This window comes from Strix aluco, chromosome 6 (genome assembly GCF_031877795.1).
Source record: "Strix aluco isolate bStrAlu1 chromosome 6, bStrAlu1.hap1, whole genome shotgun sequence".
NCBI lineage: Eukaryota > Metazoa > Chordata > Aves > Strigiformes > Strigidae > Strix > Strix aluco.
The window spans coordinates 41,689,096-41,704,698 of NC_133936.1; the positions used below are offsets into that span (position 1 = coordinate 41,689,096).

The following is a 15,603-nucleotide window of genomic DNA, read 5'->3' on the forward strand; positions in this document are numbered from 1 at the left end:
GCCCCATCTACCAGAGAGATGCTTAAAAAGCACATTGTTAAGCCATCATGTAAACAAACAATAATTTTAAAAAGCTCAATTTTGTGCTTACAATTGATTAAATTTGAGTTCATCCCACTGTAGCACATGCAGAAGAACTGAGTCATTTAGAGAAGCAATACCACAGTCCTACAAAAGGTATTTGATTCTTTATTAGTGTCTAAGATGGTCCACTTTTTCAGCCAGTTTAAGGAGACTAGAGATGATACACCAGAGATGCACCAAACAGGTACAGAACTCAGTACTCCCATTTGTCTTTCACAAAACTAAAAGGTGAGGGTTAATGAACTTGGCATCTCAAGGTATTACAATGTGTTTCCTGGACTGCAGAGATGACTGGGTTTTTCAGTTAACACTGCTGATAAATGAATGCTCTTAATACCAGCCTGACACTGGTTTCTAATTGAGCTCATCTGGAATGTTTCTCCTTGTCTTTTCTCACACTTTTTTAAATTGCCAAAGCAGAGATTCTAAATTATTTCTCTTGCTACTGAGCTATGTAAACATCTCTAACTTTATATATGGATTCTCTGCAACATTCTTCAATATTAATCTCAGTTTTTTCCTGGTTTTACACTCTGTATACACCTGATTATGATTTATTCAAATAAGGCTGCACAAGCCAATTGGGATGAACATTGAAAAATCAAGCACTGTGACTGGTTTCATATGCATGAAATTGCCTCAGATTTATCATTAAATAGTTCATTTAGACACTCATGCAAACCACAGAGAAACGGTTCTCTTGAAGTGGACAAGAATGTTAGCAGCAGTGAAATAGAGAGCAGCAGATTTGGTTGCTGTCTTTAAAACTTAGGAACACACTATGTGCCATTTTCAGCTTCTTATTCCCCACTGAAGTTTTTCTTTAGCATCACAAGTGCTTTTGAAGGAAGTGCAGTCTTAGCTACAAGTAGTGCCATTAGCACAGCACTACGATATGGGTCCTAAATGAAGTAGCAAGCCACTCTCCCAAGCAGTAATGTGATGCCTGACAGATGCTGATTACACATTGTCCTTTACAAACGCTTAAAGTCAAATCATGGGCAGGCAGCAGGTCAGAGGCACAGTGATCTGTGAATGGGACAGCCATGATATAGTGGTTGAAGAGGACGGTATGCACATACAGATCATTTTAATCCAAGGAGGCAAAAAACAAGGCAAGTTAGAATTATGCTAGACTGGACTATTTCTGCATTGATATCATAGATGTAAGGCAGACTTAAGAGATCTAGCTACTGAAATGTGTCTGATGCCACCTTCAATATCACCTCACCTTTACCCATCTTCATCACACTGTGAAATGATGCAAGCAGTTACAAACCAGATAAAAAATCACAGCATTTAGCTGCACTTGCATCAAGTGGGCAGGGTTGTTTTAACCACCAGCACAGAAGGCTACATGTTATTCTTACATGCCATGCTGTATTTATTCCGGTATATAAATAGGATAGATCAAAGCACAAGGCTTCTCTGTTCATTTTCAGGCTATTAGTCCCTGATTTTCTGGACAGATATAAAGGGTGCATATGCTGCATAGCACGTTCAGGGAGTTTGACATGCCCCAAGTGTGTTGAATTTATTATCCATGCGCACAACTATCCATCCAACATATGAGCAATAGGTTCAGGGAGAGCGCAGTCGTTTCAAAGAGTTTGATCAGCTAATACCACTAATACCCTTGAAATACTTCAAGTACCTTTCACAGTCAGGTGGTGGCAGAAGAAATACAGCATATGCAAAACCATTTCAGAACAAGGAGGAGGGCAATGCCTCGAGAGAGCTGACACAGAGCTTGGGTGCCAGTGGCACTTTTCCAGGTGGGTGACCTGTCCAGGGCACCGTTTCTCAACCCTCCCCAAAGCATTATCTTCAGGTTAAAGCGATGGGCCATAACAAAACAATTGAAAGCAGCCATGCCCAGTTTACAGCCATCTTTCCCTTCCATTGAGATGGATTTTTTTTGCTAACACCTTGACTTATAAGAAGCAAAAGTGATTGCTCGAATGTCTCAAATTCTGTAAGACAAAATGCTCTCTATACTCCATTTCATTTCAAATCCCAAAGAAACTTGTGATGTTGGAGGGCAAGTTATTTCTTTTGGCTGGCCTTCCTACAAAAATCGCATGCTTTATTTTCCTCTTTACAGAATTCATATTGTGTTAATAAAGTACTGTTGATTCCCTCTGGCTGACTCTGCAGGAAAGCTATTCTCGCAAAGCTTCTAGACTGAGTTAAAGTAATCTTGCTTAAAACCGGCCATAATTGTTTCAGTCTCTTAAGTTTAATACTAAGCACAGGAAATATTGCCAATTTGAGTCAGGATCCGACATTCTGTAAAGGCAGGTTAAGCTGACCAAAGGTAAGGAATTCAGTAAATGCTAGCGGAATTTGACCTGGCGTTTCTTTGAGCCAGCTTCTGTATTTTTGACCTTGCTCTAAAGAGAATGAAAAGATACAAGAAAATCAAAACAGATGAGAGTTTAATGTGAGTTGTGCACTCCAGAGTACTCATTACTCCATCATCCAAGTCCCCCAGACATGGTGCTGGGCCCTGAGGGGAGTTCTTCCTCCGCAGGAAGGATTGCTCAACACTCTCTCCTTACAGCTGGCTTGACAGGATCACATTCCTCGAAAGGCTGTAGACAGTCAACAGGAAGCTGACACTGGAAATAAGCCTGGGGGCAGGCTGCCTGTGAAGGAGGGGGAGCAGCCCTTTCCCTTTTGAGACAGCCCCTGGAGGGAGATAGCCTGCTTCACGGCGTTGGTCAACACAGGATGATGAACAAGTCCAAAAGAGGAGGACAGGCACTAAGAAGTGTAGATCTAGAAAACAAAACATAGGTGCAGTGTTGGCTCTCACTATCTGTTCTGTAGCTCTCAGAGAAGCAAAAAGGCAGAATTTCTGGTTCTCAGGCCTGTTTCTGATAAGCAAGATTTTACCCCAACACAGGTACATACAGTCAATTTGATGAATTCTTCATTAACAAGGCAGTTACTGGTAGGCCTGACAAGGCCAATGGCAGAAATACTGCAGACTAGAGGTTGCCGTGTGACACCAGGACATGTCCTGCTCTTAGCTCAGAAACCATTCCTTCCAAGGGCAGGGATGGAATAACCAGCTGTCCTTGGGTCCACCAGGAAGGAGATGCTTTCACTGTTACTGGGGAGAGCCTTACACCAGGCTTGCCAGCAGCTCTGCTCCATTGCAGGAGTCAAGTCAAAAGGCAGATTATAGGAATCTGCTTTCCAGTTCCCTTTATTTCCATTTCTGTGCCATGGTGGGTAAGTTTAATACTCATCTTCTCTAGGTGTTTCTAAGCTTTCAGTATGGGTTGGATGTTATTAGCTCTTGCAAAGGACTTCAGTTACATAGGTCAGGATGTGATTTCTCCCAGCCCTGAGTTAATTCAGATTTGAGCTCTGAGAAAATTTTGGCAACATTTTTTGAGGGTAGGGACATCCAAAATCAGAGCACCAGAACATTATGTGAGTGCTGATATTGCCAAATCTTTCTTCTGATTTTTCCAATTATTTTTTTAATTTAAGCTAATATTAGAACTGTAAAATAAATCTTTTTGTTTCTCCTTGGCATTATTCATGCCCATAATGCCTTTTATTTTCTTTCCAAAACTTAGCAGTAATTTGCAGTGCTGCCTTCCCATGTCTCTGATGCAATTCAAGGAGAAGAACCTATTGCCATCTTAAACTAGGAATAGTTTGTCAGAATGTTGAAGGTACCAATAGGTCAAAAAAATCCTTGTCCCTCCTTTTCCCTTATGGTTTACAGGAGGAAGCAGGAGAACCAGGAGTCCTAGCAGAGAAAGCTCATGCCCAAGTCCCTCTGAAGGGGAACAGAGATTCCCTTTTTTCCAGTACACGAATTACCTATCACTATCCTTAAAAGACCAGGAGGGTCCTTGAAAAAGTAAAATAGCTTTATGACAAAGCAGAACAGACTATTTCACTGTAAGAACTCAAGAAGCTTAACAACTCTACTGGGTCAGCCAAAGTTCTACCTTTCCTGGCCAATAATACTACATGTAATAAAGCTATCAGAGAGAATTACCACATTCCACATGTAGGTCTGTCCCCTCCAACGACTGTTCCCAACTATTACTTGGCTTTGAAGCTCTCTTCTACCATTTCAGATCTAAGGCAGGCATTGGGTACCCAAAAGACCATCTATCGTTTCTAATTATGATAGTTACTGTAATAAAGGATATCACCTTTCCCCACAAACCTTTCACATTCATTCCTCCATGGGAATGTTTCTTCTTGCACATTGTTGGCCTCACAACACTTGATCTTAAATTTTTAAAGCCTCATGTTTATCCAAAACAATAAAGTCTCCAATCCTCCAAACACTTCTCCCTGCAAGTCACTCCGCTGAATTACTTCCATGCATAACGAGCAAATGCTTGGAGGATCAGGACCTTTGATAAAACATAAATTGCAATATGTCTGTGTCCAAACCCATTAAAGATGACAAAAAGCCTGTGGAAATTAATCTTGCTTTATAAGTAATTCTGTATTTGCATAGGTTATTATTTCTGGAAGTGATTTTCAAAGAGCTAAAGAAAGCACACACACAAAAGGAAAGAAAATTCCACAGAAAAGACACTTAAAATAAACTAACACTGCTATTTAAGTAGTCTGAGATAACTCATATCAGGTGGGATTACAGAAATAAGCAAGGACTACAAAACAATGAGGGGTTTATTTCTTTAAAGGGTTCCCCCACCCTTTGTTTTGTTCCTTTTCTGCACAGAGCATTCTCCTGTCCCTCCGCCTAGAGCGTACAGCCATCATTCATGCCTTTTCTTCTGCACACAGCCCACATCCTTTCTTACGCTGAAAAGAGTTAAATGCTCTTTTCCTCCAAAGAACAATTTTTTATTTTTCCTGACAAGGCCTTTTATGCAATTAGCTAGAGAAGCCATGGCCAAAGAGAAAGAATAACACATGTAAAATCATGCCAGAGAAGAGAGTAGGTAGTAACTTGTTGAGTCTATTACCAGACAAAACGTTTAAATCAATGGTGTGTTCTCATAAATCAACAACCATATTTAGCCTTAACTATAACCATCCCTGAGCAATGTGGAAAGAGAGAAAAGACATGAGAAAATACGGTGATGCTCCTGAAATGAGGAGGGGAGGAAGCTGCAGATGAGATGAGCACAGTGTAGGGTCATGTCCCAGACAAGGAATTTATTTGATAGGTCAGAATTGAGGTGCCGCAGCATTTGGGGCCGAGCAGAGACTTCAGCAGAGCCTGCCAATCACACAGACTCATACCAAGTCTGGTGGTGATTTGGAGATGTTAAAGAACCATTCGAACCTAGTTAAAACTTGGACATGTATGTGGGATGTGCACTAAAACAAAAATTGAACCCAGAAGAAGAGCCAGAACTCTATGCTACATGATTGGAGACAAAAGGGTTTGCATTGCAGACCATAAAAGATCATTCTTTTTCAATTACACTTGACAGATCTAAGTTATTATAAGAGGAGTAGGTTTGGAAAGGGGGAGAGCAGTTAACAGTGAACCAGAGAACAGAATGTAACTTGAGAAACAGCACAAAAATCTCATCGGATCCTTTTCTTTCTTAGCTGGGAGTGGAAGATCAGTTCTTTTCACTCCTCCATCTTTGTTCATCCCCTTACTCTTCCGGTTGAGCTGGTTTGATTCAGATTTAGGGCCCCCATTCATTCTAATTAGATGGCTTTTCTATAAAGCTGTTTACCAGACCCATGCTATGCTCTCATTGACAGGATTTCACCGCTTCCCAGAAAAGTAATGGATTTCTCACATACCAGTTTCTAAAGGTCCCTTCTTTAGCAATGTCCTTCACAACACAAACATTTAGTAGTTCTGTTCAAGCAGTGGCTCTGACCCAAAGAAAGATATTTTGCCTACCATGAACTCTGGCACTCATCGGTTTGATTTGCAGCAGTGCAAGCAAAGCTCCCAAACACCAGTTTCTGTTCAGTGGCCTGTGAATACACAACGGGGAGCAGGTCACCCACAAGAACCATCCTTAGCTCCTTGCCTGCAGACTGGGAAGCGACAGGCTTTGGGGTCCTTAGTCTATAAGGGCTTGCCCTTAGTCTATAAGTCCTTAGTCTATAAGGGCTGAAGTTTGTCTCCCGAGGTGGAGGTTTCCTCCTAGCCCTACCCTTCTGTCTCACCTTATTTGCTACTATGCAGCTACCGAGTCCAGTCCTACCGAGCAGCCACACTTACAAATTTCATTTGTTCATTTAGGGAAACAGTTTTACTAGAACTGCATCCTCCATATGAAATCCAATAGAATTTGCTTCTGCTTTTGCTGGCAGTCCTTAACACATTGTCAGCACTCCCACTGAAGCAATCACATTGAAAATAAGAGTTGCTTCTTCCAGTTCTGGCATTTGCACATTTTTACGAGATACTGGAAAAGCACAATTGGATATATTTTTCCCCCTGCAAATGATGAGGCAATAATAAGTAACAGATTCATTGAGTTTTGAGTTGCCTCAGAACCAGGTGTTTCTGACATGTACCATGTCTCAAATATATTACACACTCCAATACTCTTCTTATCAAGAGCTTAAGCTTTTTACATTCCCCTCTCCCCATTAACATGCAACAAGACTTTCAGACTTCCCTGACCACCAGTTTAGTTTTTGCATAGTGCTCCCTTTTCAGTGACATGAAGAGAAAGCATTAGGGTGTGTGAAATTTGTGGGTAATCCATCAGCTAGATATAGTGACTGACGTGCAAAGAAAGTGTCAGGGTCCTATGAATATCAAAAATAAATGCTGGGCAGATTAGAGGAAATGCAGACCAAGTAGTTTTTTCACTCAACCAAGAGAGCAATCTAAATAACAAACACCAGTCTGAAATTCACACTCAAGTGATCTCCAGTGGGCTAAAGCTTTACCACCACTGTAGTTGTAACTCAACTTTTGGAGTCAATGAGCAACGCAGGTGCAGGTATAATGCTCTTCTACTCCCCAGTTCAGTTTTCAGGCTAGTTGCTGACTATGGGAACCTCTGCAGCTCCACTTCTGTTTACTTTATCTTGGTTTACAAGGTGGTTGTGCCATTAGTGCCACATAGATGGAACCTAGAAGGACTTCCACCATAAAGCTCTTCTCTACACTTCCAGCAAAACAAAACAGCATGCTGGACTTAAGTTTGGAGCAAGTTCTTGCATCATCTGGATTAATTTTCTTTCAGTATTATTGCCTTAGAACTGGCTCTAATCATGAATACTTCATTATTTCTAGAAAGTTTCAAAAGGGGAGTGCAGTTTAAACAATTCTGAACAATTATTATTGTAAAGCAAGCTCAAAATCATTCTACATATTTGGGAGATCCTCCTGATTCAAGAGCTGTTCAGTGTGGGACATGCCTGGGGAAACCTCTTGAGCCATAGATGATGGGTGGAACAAAGATGTAAGAACATCCTTGGCTGTTCGTGGAGTGCATGCTGGCTGCTCATTTTAGTCTGGTGTTTTGTCATTACCAAAACAGGCTTATACAAAATAGTTTATATCCAGTTGAATCCAAATTAACATCTTATGACAAATGCATGAGACAACCCACTGTGATGGTTCCGAGTAGAATGCTGCCAAAAAGTGAATGGAAAAAGAAAATTGAGATTCATTACATTTAAAGTGGACTTTTGACCAGGAAGATCAATGACTGCATTTTTCTGTGCAGATTTACAGGCCAAATGAATCCCTGGTTTAACCTCTGAACTCAGAGGGTTTCATAAAGAGGGGAATTTGTCTGTAAGGGTCATGCATGTGCATGCTTTCCAGGCATTACCAGACTGAAGCTGTAGTAATTTAAACCTAGAAGAGAAAGAGAAAAACCCACAAGAGGTCAGATAAGGAAATGAGACTTAAGAATATGGTTCCCTGACCATTGGACAGCAATTGATATGCTAAACAACAGTACACAGGAAAGGATGAAATCCAGAAAGAAAAAACAGATGTCCCTGAAGAATTAGCATGACTGAAACGTGTGGTAGCTATCTGCTCTCAAGGTCACTGATGACCATGGGAACTTACATTCTTCATTGCCCTCAACCGAAGACCCAGACCCCAGACAGCTGACTGGTTAGTAAACAGCTGGCACTTCTTCCACTTGTGTGAAGAGACTGGCGTTACCTGCTCTTCACCTCAAGTTATTTTTCAACAGAAGCGCTTGCTGTAGCTGCTACAAAAAGACAGTATGAGCCACGTCATCCCAAACAGCTGCACCAGCTGTAAGCAGAAGAATCACACAGAAAATACAGATTATAAACAAACTGGAACCCACTTCCAAATTGCAGAATTTGATAGAATTTCTACAGCATTCAGATATATGCTCATCATTCATAGCCAAAGGGTAAATATTTCCGTCTCCCAAGAGCTGTAAATAATTTAAAAGTTAAAAAGCTAATACAAATACCAAATGTAACACTAATAAATACTGAAAGCTGGCACTGATACCACATTCAGTGGGCAGTGGAGTCCAAACTGATTTTTCACCCGCAGTGCATATTGCCTTTCCTTCCTTCCAGCTGGCATTAGTAAAGTAGCAACAGCCTTAATATCAGATTTTGAGAAATTTGTTACTGTAAGCCAGACTTGTAGCAGCATTTAAAACAAAACTGCATTTAACGTAAAATTGAGCTATTTTCTGGCTCTTTGTAAAAAAATGAAACATGATCTAACATTAAATAAACCAGATGATGCAGGCTCTTGAGGCCAAAATCCCATTCTTACTAGATTTTTTAAAAAATGCACTAACAATGACACCCTTTTGTTCGTGCAGACTGGTTTCTGGGAATGCAGTGAGCAAAGTTTTGCATCTGTTTGCATATAGAACCAGTAATTGTTGAACATGCAAGTCAGAGCTTACAATCACAGATGAATGCCTGTTTATTCTTTTGTAATTGGTGTTACATTAATACTAGCTAGGAATCCAAATGATACACATGGTACTATAGAAACATAACAGATGCTCTGTTCCAAGGATCTCAGTTTAAAATTGATTCTGCTGCTTAACAGTAGACTAGGAAAGTCCCTTAAGGTACCAGTTGTTTTAAAAAAATGAAAGCAATTTTTATGAATCACATTGACCTTTCGGAGCTATTTTCTTCTCAAGGGAAATTTCATTTCATTTAGAGGAAACATTACCATTCTATTTGAAAGTAGCACAAGGATTTTTCTGAAGTGTCAGAATTTTCTTTGGAACAGAAAATCAGAAAACCTTCCTGATATTACCAAACAGATATATACTGATATAACCCAAAAAGCTACAAAAGTGAAAGAAGCTGAAGAGTCTTGACAATATAAATGGTCTTTGGACTGTGGTTATTATTTATATCTTTTAGGCTCTTTCTGAAATGTCTGGAAGCACTCTGTGTTATCTGTGTCATCCATGAAACCTTATCACAAAGTCACTTATTGCCACCTCACCAGCTTCCATCACCACCTAATTGTGCAAGTTCGTTGAGAATTTTTGAGGGTGGACATCCTCACACAGAAATACCATCTGGAATTTGTAGATCAAAACCTGATTTAAATAAAATCAATTTTTTTTAAAAGCTGGATGTTGAAAACAGAGCAGAGCTATAAACGTAAACACTTTAAGCGAAGCCTCTCAGCAGTCTTAAATTCCCTAAGAACTTTCAGTGTTTGATGAGCCATGGGGCAAGAGACATGTGTTGATAATGATTTTAATGAATTTACTGGACAAAAAGCTACTGTCATGAGAAGCAATCCATCTCTCTGTTTTTGAACAGGAAGCGAGGGAGGGTGTGCTTCTCTGCCATCTAACATCTTTGTCAACCCGATCAAAAACTGTGTATTTTAGTTCATTTTCCACTTTTGTTTCTCACACAGGCATATCATAGGCAAGTTTCCTGACTATCCCACTAAAGAGGCTGGAGGTTCAATGGCTATGCTTTCTCAGAAGACTCCAGAGCAGGTATTGTCACTCCTCTAACAACAAAGTTTAATGGGATTAAGGAAGGAATTACCACAAAACACATCTGTTTATTTAAAGTAGCAATTTTTCATAAAAATGGCCTCTAGTTCTCCAGGAACCTTATAGTTAAAAAGCTTTTTGCTGCAAGTGAAAGAATTGTGTTCTTCCAGGGTAAACCATGGAAGTCACGTACCAAAATTTGTTCCCTATCAGGATGTGCAGCTACTTAGTCATGGTGGAAGGTGCTCAGGCACGCAAGTTACGGACGGATAAATGTCTGAGGGGGCTAAGAGGAAAGGACTCTGCTACGGAGAGTTGCTCTCCTGCTGCAAAATCCATGTAGTTAGACTGATGCTAGCTACCAGTAGAAATATATATTAAAGAGTTTAAAGAGTCTTATTTTAAAACAGGCCTCCAAATCTACCCCAGAGGCTGAAATAGGTTCCAGTGTGTTTGCATTCAGTACCAACAGAATCTAGTGATAATTAGTTTTGTTTAAGCAGAGAAGAGTTTCTTACGCAGGCAGGCCTACGCCTTGATTTATTGCCAAGGATCATTAAGTGAACTTGAATATTCAAGTGAAGGAAGTATTTTAGTTTATCTTATGCATTCTTGTAGTGAACTCAGTTGTTTTTCCTGGTAAAATCCCTCTTCTGACTTCTCTGGCTAAGAGAAGTGGCTGGTAATCTCTTCCTCCAATCATCTGGGTGTCACACAGAGAAAGTGATTAAGACCAGTTGAAGCAGTGAAGGCAATGGCTGGCACTTGGGGCCATTTCCACCCACCACAATGATCTTAGCAGGATAATGAATCTGTTGAAGGAAATTATAAACAGGAAGCCCTACACACAGGAGCAGGATTTGGCCCCTGAGTGAACTGGGCATGGTGGCTACTAGTGGGCTAGGAAAACTAAACTGCCAAAACCTGACCTCTGTGGTCCTTAAAGCTCCCCTATTGAGACCTTTGTGTTCATCAGCTGCCTGCAGCTGATGATCTAACACAGGTATGGTAATAAAGTATTTTGGATTCAGTCCTTCCTGGAATCATAGGGAAAAGCCTAGGGCATACTAGCAGTCTGCTAAATACAGACTAGCCCAGCATAAAGCACAGTACTCTAACCATTAGTTACTTTGCTTACAAAAGGCAATAAAACTACTACAAACAGCTCTCCGTGCCTCACTAAAACTGAGCTCAAGGCACGCCCCTGGTTTTAGCCAAGTTCAGAGTATGCTAAGGTCAACCCTGCTGGCCTCTGTATCTAAGCCACTCTGTTGTTCAGTCCCAGACAGAGTGAAGGAGACCCGTCGGTTAAGTTTTCAGCTTCTAAAGTAGAAACACATGCCAGAGTCAAGAAGGCTTTGTTGGCTGCTCTGAGCAGCAGGGGAGCCACCCAGTAAGTATGGCTTATTACTGGAGAAGGCTTTAGGGAACATGACGCTAATTAGACATGCTACCAACAAGGATAAACACAACTCAAAGAAACTGTTACAAGAAATTATACTGAGCAAAACTGGATATGGTAGTAGATTCTGGAAAAATATATTCTTCCTGTCCTACTCCCAGCTTTGAATTCTCTCCTTCAGCTATTTTGCTGTGTTTCCTGGGCATCTGCTTTCTTTTTGCATAAAAAAAAAAAAAAAAAAGGAGCCAAAAGTCTAGAGAGATTTCTTTATTGACTGTTTTTTCCTGATAAAAGAAAAATACCTGGAAGAAAAAGAAAAAAGGAACTATATTTGCAGCAATTTTCACTATCAATTACCTGATTTTCAAAGATTTTCAGGCCCATTTTCCTTCCTTTTTGGCCAGCACAACCAAGAGCAGAATGTATTTCACACAACCTTCACAGATAATCAGGATACAGTTGGCAAAAGAAAGTTCAGTATGCTCGTGATTCTACCTGAATGTCAGAGAAGTAAAATATTTTTTGTTCATCTGAGTCAGCCTGCATATTAAAAATCCCTAAGGCAACTGGTTTTGTTCCACACTGGTCTACTGGGCAACATAGTAAATGAAATCCTGGCCCCATTGAAGTTAATGGTGGTTTTGTCCTTGACTTCAGGGGAGACAGGATTTCACCTCTTGTATATATTACCTTCTGTGAATGGGTTGGTTACTCCCAAGTTAAACTCCATGAAAAATCAAGACTGAACTGTATTTAAAAAGTGAGCATTTTATAAGACTTAGGTAAAGACACTTTGGGGAAAATAAAATACAAATTAATCACTTCACGAACCATTGCTGCATTATTATACATTCTATATTTCTTTATCCTTTGACAACTCTGACCTTACTTGACTTTGTAATGTAGCTGGCCTTCTGCACAAACTGCTTTCATGACATTTTACAAATACCTTTCAAAAGATATGCCAAAGAGATCCCAATGCAAAGTACTTGATAGGTTAGTCAGAAAAATATCCACTGTCTCTTGACTGAAAAGAAGCTTTTCTTTACTTTACATACTCTGCAAGAGAAATTTAAGATTCTGAGACATCAGTGTGATCTCCCTGCATCTCTTCCAGATGTCTATCCCTAATGGTTTTTTACGTTTTGCTCCGAAGATAATCATCACATGTGACAATTTTTAGCTTTGCCCTTATACTGCTGCCAACAAAATTATGATCGCTTCCTGTAGTTCTTTAAGTCTCATCACCATGAAAATAAGCCAAGAGAGTTGCCATTTAGCAGGCACATTCCCCCTCTCCCAACTCCCCCTCATTTCCAGTATTCAATAACTATCAGGAGAAAAAAAAAAAATGCTTTTACTTACAAAGATTTTGGTAGTACATTCAATTGCTGCATGGAGAACAAAGTTGTTTCTGCATTACTGTAATCACGGTATCTGATCCAGCAGCATCTAGAGGAGTGAGAAAAAGTATGTGTTAGCTGCTGTGCAAACACATGTTCCTGATCCTCACTTGCCACTCTGTGCAATACTATGCTGCTAATTAGTATTCATTATTACCAACAGCTAAAGATCCCCATGAATCCCAGTAATCAGTTTGATTGTAAATGGCAGTGCAAGAGATCCCAAATAGTTAGCTAAAATTTATTAGTAACAGTGACTATTTTCCAGGTAGGGACAGTAAAATGCTATTATGCAATCAAGTACTGCAATATTCACACACACAAATATAATATCTTACTCACTTTTAACAAATGAATGTATCACAAGTAGCTTTAAATGTCAGAGAAGAACTCAAGAGGCTCTGGAGTTGTACTTTTTTGTATCCAACAGTTTGCAAATATGCTTTTAATCTGACAGCAAATATACCATGCATACTTTTCAGTCGTGGAAGTAGATGCCTGCAGTTATGCTCCCCTTTATTTCCTCTGTTCCTCACTATTCTGGATTCTCCTTTTAGAAATTATCAGGCTGGATTTTCACAAGTGCTAAATGCACAGTGCCATCAGCTGGGGCTGGGCACCTCAAAGCCTTAAAATATCCTGATTCTTTCAAGTTAATCATGCAGGAGGACAGAAATGGTACTCAGACTGCTAGGCTACACAGTGGGCAGATGCATTCAGTGCAAGGAAGCCATTCAACAGGTAGACTCATAGGCCAGTGGCTCTCCACTACCTCTGATTGTGATCGCTGTTGGCTGAAGTCAGTAGCCTAGGTTGTATGCCTAAAGCCAGGCAATATCAACGACCCCTTTTCACCTCTACCACCCACCTTCCCTAAAAAAAAAAAAATATCTACTAACAGGTTTTTCATAAACACATTCAATGGAGACTAAAATCTTGAAGTGTTTGCCAGAAAACAAACTCAAGACTGAATTAAACTACATTTGGGCAGCATCTGCCAGGTGGCAAAAGACTAGAGCATATATCGATCACGGACAAAAATGCATGGCTATTAAAACAGAGAGCTGTGAAATCCCACCCAAAATTTTGGATTCGTTCCTGCAAGAAACAGATCACTGGGGTTGTTTTTAAGAGCTTAAGCTTTGCTTACAGGTGCATACCCAAAAATGCCTTGCCAGGAGAACACTATTATTAAAGCTACACAGATTCACAAATGCCTGTGAGAGGGAATGAATCCAAAACACTGGCCCTCAGCTAGCTAGATGGGACAGAGTCCCAGGCCCACCGTGATGAAAAATAACATCTCTAACTGACAAAAATCAATATCACCTTACAGAAATAATCAGCCTATAGAAGGAGTTGTAATTAAGCGTCTTCAAGCTAGGGGGGCAGGATAGGGGGAAGCACGTTTACAGCATATTTCATGTTCTGTACAAGTGATGCAAACGGGGAGCCCGATGTTTGGCAGGCTGGGACAGGGGGACAGCATCTTTCCCCATCTCAAATCATCCTGTTTTCTTGAAGAAACTTTTTTTGGTCTTAGATTTCAAAATAGCTGCTTCTTGTAGAGTTAATACTCAAAGAGAGCACATTTTCTCTCCAGGAACATTAGGCTATGTGCGTATAAAGTGTTTCTGTTCAAAATGGTGTTAGAGCCAGAATGACAAAGCTCTGAGGCCGTCTCTCACCCACTGCAACTGGAGATCCAGAATTCCCAAATTCACTCTATCCCTGTATTTCATTTATGGCCACACCACTAATAAAGACAACAAGTTCAAGTAAGGTCTTGTTTCAAGGAATGAGGGAAGGGCTTGTTCTTGAGGAAGAAACATTTACCTCGAGTATCAGCTTGCCAGAGCCAACTGTCTCGTCCCATGCGGTGGGTTACAAGGCGGGTGAATCTTTTGAATTCCTCATGCAGGTGGAAGAGCCGGTCTCTGCTCAGCAGAGCCGCAGGGCGGGCCGTGTCACCACAATGACTCAGAGGAACTATTGTGCTGGTGACTTTATTAACTGACCACTTTAGTGAGTGAATGGAGACAATTTGTCAACAATCAACTGAAAACCATCCAGGGAACGAATAAAGGCACTTTGGTGATGACACTGCTTTCCTAATAACCCATCAATGATCAACTGATCGCAATTCAACTCCTACAAAACTTATACACATGAATATATATATATATACACACGAGAGAGGAAAGAGAAAGAGGAGGAGGGGATAGGAAAAGGGGAAATCACATCCCTTGGATCCCACGTTGTTGCAGAGTAGCCAGCTTGGTCCGTAGGTGGTGGGTTGACAAAGACACACGTGGGGTATTGTCTTTATATAGTCTTTCTTACGCATGTGCAGTAGGTTGTTCCAGAAGGTTCTCATTTTCCCTGGCTTGTACCTGCGCAGTGAGGCAAGTTCTGTCTCTGGGCAACAGCAGGAGGGAGGGGGAAAGAAACGGCCTACCACCCCACCTCTGCAGAGCTCGCTCTGCTTCTGCCCCACAGGGCATCCCACTGGAGTTGTTTGAGACATGCTCTTTACGAACAGTTTCTTGTTTATGAACAGTTTGTGACACCAACACCAAGCTTCCTATGGCTGAGGACAGAGAACATAAGTGAGTCCCACTGGTAGCTGAAGATTTTCATATACTTGGCTCATATAAACTGACATCAGGCATTTCCATTCATAGGCCGCACTCTGTTTCAGTGCCTCTCTTTCCCAAAAAAGGGGATCTGCACTGCAGGAGTTTGGAAACACACTTGAACTGATGCATGAATAGAAAAGTCAATTTGA

At 40.7% G+C, this 15,603-nt stretch overlaps 1 protein-coding gene across 3 annotated transcripts in view; it reads left to right on the forward strand.

Annotated features, from left to right (window-relative positions):
• The window catches only part of DRC11 (dynein regulatory complex subunit 11), a 111,755-nt gene that overhangs the window by 43,346 nt on the left and 52,806 nt on the right, over positions 1–15,603 (forward strand). For all 3 annotated transcript variants that reach the window (XM_074829803.1, XM_074829805.1, XM_074829804.1), the window contains exon 7: positions 9,926–10,010. In XM_074829803.1, the coding sequence (XP_074685904.1) occupies positions 9,926–10,010 (85 nt within the window). The remainder of the gene's footprint in view (positions 1–9,925; positions 10,011–15,603) is intronic.